This window comes from Numenius arquata, chromosome 25 (genome assembly GCF_964106895.1).
Source record: "Numenius arquata chromosome 25, bNumArq3.hap1.1, whole genome shotgun sequence".
Lineage (NCBI taxonomy): Eukaryota > Metazoa > Chordata > Aves > Charadriiformes > Scolopacidae > Numenius > Numenius arquata.
The window spans coordinates 2,791,542-2,797,446 of record NC_133600.1 but is presented as its reverse complement, the minus strand read 5'-3'; the positions used below and the strand labels follow the sequence as shown (position 1 = coordinate 2,797,446).

Here is a 5,905-nt window from a genome sequence, read left to right as displayed (position 1 = left end):
GAAAAAAAAAAAGAAAAGAAAATAAAGTATATATTAAAAAATACCGCGCAGCCCTTTTTTTTTTTTTGGTCCTTCTCGGGAGGCGGAAAAGCTTCTCGAGGGCGGCAGCTCCGCGGGGGGGGCACGGGGGGGGGGGGGGGGGCTCTATTTTTGGGCTGGTTTATGGTGTTTTCTTCTTTTTATTTTTTTTTTTGCCTTTTTTTGGTGGTTTGGGCAGCGGGGGGGGGGGTGTGCCCGAGGTGGGGGGGGGGGGCGGTCGTGCCACCGGTGGGTTTTGGGGGGGGGGGGGGGTGTGTTAATGCTGATTTGGGGGGGTCTCGGGGGGGGGGGTGTCAGTCGCAGCCTGATGCCGTGCCTCAGTTTCCCCAAATAAAGCCACTGCCCCCCCCCCCCCCAAATAATGGCAAAGGTGGGGGGGGCGGTGCCCCCTCCCAGTCTGCCCAGTCCCCCCAGGGCTGGATCGGGCCCCGTTAAGCCACAAAGAGGGGGGGGGGTATCGGGGGGGGGACACCCTAATCCCGTTTGGGCACAGATTAGGGCCGGGGCAAACGCCGGCACCCAGATGGCCACGGGTTAAGGAGCCTCCGGGGACAGGTTTGGGGTGTCACCTTGTGTCCCCCCCCCAGGGCTATTTGGGGGGGGGGGGGGGGAGATGAGACAGGCAGCTGCAAACAGGGAAACTGAGTCAGGCGGCGGGGACAGACACCGGTGGCACTTTGGGGACAATCCCAACCCCCCCTCGAGGCCAGACCCAGCTTGGCCTCCAGCCCTGACACCCCTGGGGACGTGTGTCGTCCCCCCCCCCAAAAAAGAGCCATTATCCCCCCCCCCCCCCCGAGGGCACGGCCAATGTGAAGGGATTAATTTGTGTCATAAGCTGCCTAGTTCTCGGGCGCGAGGGGCTTTGGGGGTTTTATCTCCCGGGATTTAGGGGCCGAGTCGTCGTTCTTAGCGAGACGCCCTAATGCCACTTAACACCTGGGAGCCGCGATTTTCATTAGGGGCGTCAGGGACAATTAGTAAGAAAATAATTAGGGCAGGGGCCTCCCGCTTAGGGGAGGGGGGGGTGGGGGGGGGTTAAGCCCCATATGTGCCTGGGCCCGTTGAGGGGGGGAGGGGGGGAGGTTGGGGACCCTCCGCCCCCCATGGGTGGCACGGTTGGGATGGGGGAGTGGGTCATCTCCTGGGGCAGCCTGGGGGGGGGGGGGGGGGGGGGGGTTGGAACCGGGGAGATGGGGGGGCCTGGGGGGTCCCCACTGGGCACAGGGGGTGTTGGGGATAGTCTCTGGGGGGGTACACATTGGGCACTGGGGACGGGGGGGGGGTGCTGGAGACAGTCCCCGGGGGGGTCCCCACTGGGATATGGGGAGGGGGGTGCTGGAGACAGTCCCCAGGGGGGTACCCATGGGGATACGGGGAGGGGGGTGCTGGGGACAGTCCCCGGGGGGGTCCCCACTGGGATATGGGGAGGGGGGGTGTTGGGGACAGCCCTTAGGTGGGTCCCCACTGGGTCATGGAAATGGGGGGGGGGTGTGTTTGGGATGGTCCCTGGGGGAGTCCGCAGGGGGGTATGGGGACAGGGGGGTGTTGGGGAGGGTCCCTGGGAGGGTCCCCATTGGGCTATGGGAAGGGGGGGGGGTGTTGGGAACAGTCCCTGGGGGAATCCCCACTGGGGTACGGGGACAGGGCGTGTTGGGGACAGTCCCTGTGGGGGGTCCCCATTGGGATATGGGGAGGGGGGGATGTTGGGGACTGTCCCTGGGAGGGTCCCCGTTGGGCCATGGGGACAGGGGGGTGTTGGGGACAGTCCCCCAGGGGGCTGCGTGCCCCAGGCTCTGGCCCCATCCCGGCACATTGGGGTTCATTGCTGATGGGGGGGGGGGGGACACGTGACCCCTTGGCTTAGTGGAGCTGGGGGGGGGGCAGGGGACATGGGGCAGGTGACATCCAGAGTGTCCCTGAGCAGGTCCTGCCTGGAGCCGATGCCACTTTTGGGGGGGACCCACTGCCCCTCTGGGCACCCCCCAGCCCCAAGCAGCAGTAGGGGGGGGGGGGGGGCTACAGGAAGGGGGGCCGGGGCAGGAGGGGGCTGGGGCCCCGGGGAGCGGGGACGCGTCCCCAGCCCCAGCGCGGCCGCTCGGGCAGGCAGCGGTGGGGGGGCGCGGGCAGGGCCAGGGGGGGCAGCGCTGGCAGGGCCAGGGGGGGGCCGGGGGGGCAGCAGGGGCAGCAGCAGCCGAGGCTGTAGAGGGCGTAGGGGTGGTAGTAGCCGACGTTCACCCTGCGAGGGGAAACAGAGCACCCGGGTCAGCCCTGAGCCCCAAAATCCCCCCCCCCGGGGACATCCCCCCCCCCCTCCCCGCCTCCAGCTCTGCTCACCTGCGGACGCGGCGCCGGGCCCGTCGGCGATGGTAGTCACCTTTGGCGAAGTCCTCCAGGTTGGCGGGGTGGATGGCCCAGAAGTGGCCTTTGCCGTTGTCGCTGCGGCCGGCTTTGACGAAGCACTCGTTAAGGGAGAGGTTGTGGCGGACGCTGTTGCGCCAGCTCTTCTCCTGAGCCGAGAGGTGCCGTCAGCCGGCCCGTGGCCACCGCCGGCCCCGCCGCGACCACCACACACACCCCCCGCCGGGACGTCAGTAGGCACCAGAGTGAACGGCGCCGGGAGAAACCAACCCCGGCACCGCTCAAAATCATCCCGAGATGCGGAGCCGCCGCCACGAGTTTTCCCAGTGGATTGGGGTCGGCGGAGACGCGGTGAGTCAAACCCAGCCCCATTCCCCCCACCCCACACCAGCACCCCACGCTCAGCTCCCAGTTTGCCCACCCCAAATCATCAAAAGTGGGGGAACCCCCCCCCCCCCAAAATGGGTCCGTTGCGGCATCACAGCCCCTCACCTTGTTCTTGAAGTAGGGGTAGTTGTCCATGATCCACTGGTAGATGTCGGAGAGGAGCAGCTTCTTCTCCGGGGAGGAGAGGATGGCGGTGGAGATGAGGGCGATGTAGGACTGGGCTGGCTTGTCCCCGGGCTCCGGCGGTGGCCGAGGGGCTGGGGGGGGGCTGCGGCCAGGGGGCCGGGAGGGCGGCGGGGGGCTGTGGGGGTCAGTGGGGCTGCGGGAACCCCCGTCACCCCGCTCCGCCAGCAGGTACTCGATGGTGAAGGGACGGCGGCCCCCGGGCAGCGTGTCCCCCATGGTCCCCGCGTCGCCGGCAGCCGGAGGGGGAGACCTCCCGGCCGGGTCCCGGTAATTAGTGCAGATTACAGGGTTTGCTAATTGTGTTTTCACAAACGGGCTGCCTTCGCAAAGCAGGCTGTTTATCTGGCAAAGCCTCGGGTTTAGCGGGATTTGGAACTTTAAGCCTCATAAATAAAATGATTAATCCGCTGGAGGTGGAGGAATTTGAAGTGGCACCGAGGTGCCCGCGGGGACAGGGGACACCCGGCCCCCGCCCTCGCCCCCACCTCCCCTTGGGGGTCCCCGCTGCCCCCCCCATCTCCAGGGGGGACCCTCCTGCCACCCCCACCCCCCCCCGGGGCTCAATTTTGGGGCCACCTCCGAGAGCTCCCCGGGGAGGGGGAGAGAAAAATCCCACCAAGCGCATTTAAATGTAAATCTTTCATTTTATTTAACAAACACTATAATTTGAACTTTGAAGAATGTGTACTGAGGGAAAGAAAAATAATTTTCTTTTTTTGTTTTTTCTCTTCTCTTTACAAAAAAAAGAAAAAAACAGGATATAAGAAAAAACATATGTACAGGAAGAGCTGGCCAACTCAAACAGAAAGCAGTAACAGAAGCATGATGTTTCCAAACAGTGGCTTGGCCTGGAAAATTTAAGAGCAATTAAATTAATACACAAATATTAGAAAAAAAAAAAAAAACCAACAACAAAAAAACCAAAAAAAAAACCTGGACTCTAAAGCTACTGTGCAGCCAGGGATGCGAGCCACAGAACTTTATACAGTAAAACTTAATTTTTCGAGCTCTACCCGGGTTTTTCTTTTTGTGTTTTAATCCCCTTGCCCACCCGCCGCCCCCATTTAAACCTGAAAACATATTGCTTACACGCAAACAGAAAAAAAAAAAATAAAAAGAGAAGAAAAAGAAAAGTCTCTGTCAGAGAAATAAGAGTTTCTCTGCGGGAGGAAGAGTGGGGGCAGCGGAAGAGCGAGACCCCGCTGCCTCCCGCTCCCCCCCCCCACCTGCCCACAGACCCCTGGGGGAGAAAGTTTGGGGTTTTTTTTTTAAACCCCACCCCACCTTGCCTTCAATTTTTCATTCGCTGAGACAAAATTCAGAGGGGCAGGAAGGGCTGGGAGAGATGGGGTGCTGCCTCTGCCCACGCAGCCCCCCCTGTGCCAGGGCTCGGGGACCCCTTCCCACCCATAGGAGAGAGCGGGCAGGATTTGGAGAGGAAACTTCCAAACCCGCCGGGTCGAAACTTTCCCGCTCCACAGCATTTTGAGGACAATTCTTTTACTTTTGGGCAAGTCACTAACAAAGATTTGAAGCAGTTCTGGGTGGACCTCGGTGGCTTTTCTCTTGAGGAGGGACTGGCCGGGCTTTGCTTTTTCTCAAACACGGGAAAAAACGCCGTGGCTTTGGTTCTGCCATCGCCCCCCGCGGTGCCCGGGGTACCATGGGGGGGGGGGGCAGGAGGGTTTTGGGGGGCTCACCCAGCGACACCGAGCACCCCTCGCCCAGAGCTCAGGGGGCTCGGTACCGCACAGCCGGACGCTGCTCAGGTGGCCCCGCCTGCAGCGACGCCCCTCACGGTGGGCAAGTGGCCACGGCTCCTGCTCGCCACCAGTCCCGTGGGCACGGCGAGGGGCAGAGGCACTGGCCGGTTCCCTCCCGGTGGTTAAATCTCATCTGGGGGTGAGAAAAGTCAGCGAGGTCTGAAGGAAAAAAACCAGAGGCGTTAGCGGGAGCGGCGGAGCCGCCCAGGCAAAGTTCATTACAAACCCCAAAATTCTCTAAGACAAAGTCAAAAAAGGTTACTATTTGGAAACTCAAAAAGCAACATTTTGCCACCAAGAGCATAGCAGTAGCTTTGGGTCTGGGGACCAAAGTCTGGAAGGGAGAAGCGGGACAAACCCCGAGGGCTGTCACTGCGTTGTCCCCTGGGCTCTGTCCCCAACACCCTGCCAACAAGTGCCGCCAGCAGCGCCGGGGCCGGGCCGCACAACCGGGTCGTGACTGAAAGAAACCTGAATTGGAGTTTACCGAGGTAGTTGGCTAAAAACTGAGATTCCCCCCACCTGGCATTTTCTCGAAGGCCCGAGCATCCCTCATCCCCCCCTCCCCCCCCTTCCTCCTTCCTCCTCCTCCTCACGTGCCAGGTGTCCGGCTGTCCTGCAGGTCACTGTCACCGCCTCCAGAAACGGAGCCTTCGCAAAGAAAAGGGAATGCGCAGCCCTTTCTTTTTTTTTTTTTTTTCTTTTTTTTTTTTTTTTTTCTCCTCTCTCTCTCTCTTTTCTCTCTTAAGTCTTCAAAAACACCAAGTTATTGCACTTCAAAAATACAACGAGATTTTTGTGGTTCGAGCCCTCCCCCGCCCTTCCCCATGGCTTCTGCTCAACTAAAACGAGTCACTACGCACAATTTCTACGTTACCTTCGGGTTAGGTTAAAAGATTCCCAACGTGTCTCTTTACATGAGGTGCGGAGCTGCTGGAGCTCCCAGCTAGAACAGTGCGATTCCAACCCTACCGCTCTTCCCTTCCATCCCACCTCCCGTGTCCCCCCCCTCCCTTCGCGTCCCCACCCCTAAAAACCCCCCTCTACAAACCTCCCTCAACACCCCCCCTCCCCACCCCGCCCCAACTTTTCCTCTCCCCCTGCCCCCCTCCCCCCCCCCCCCCGCACTCCCCGTCCCGGACTCACACGTCCAGCAAAACCTTTAGATT

General features: G+C 61.1%; 1 protein-coding gene across 1 annotated transcript; it reads right to left on the bottom strand.

Annotated features, from left to right (window-relative positions):
• Nucleotides 1-1,861: 1,861 nt before the first annotated feature.
• Nucleotides 1,862-3,189, bottom strand: LOC141475576 (uncharacterized). The gene is given in 5 exon segments (XM_074164015.1): nt 1,862-1,958; nt 2,007-2,205; nt 2,208-2,278; nt 2,377-2,549; nt 2,893-3,189. Coding segments are annotated over 5 exon segments (837 nt in total).
• Between the last annotated feature and the right edge of the window lie 2,716 nt (nt 3,190-5,905).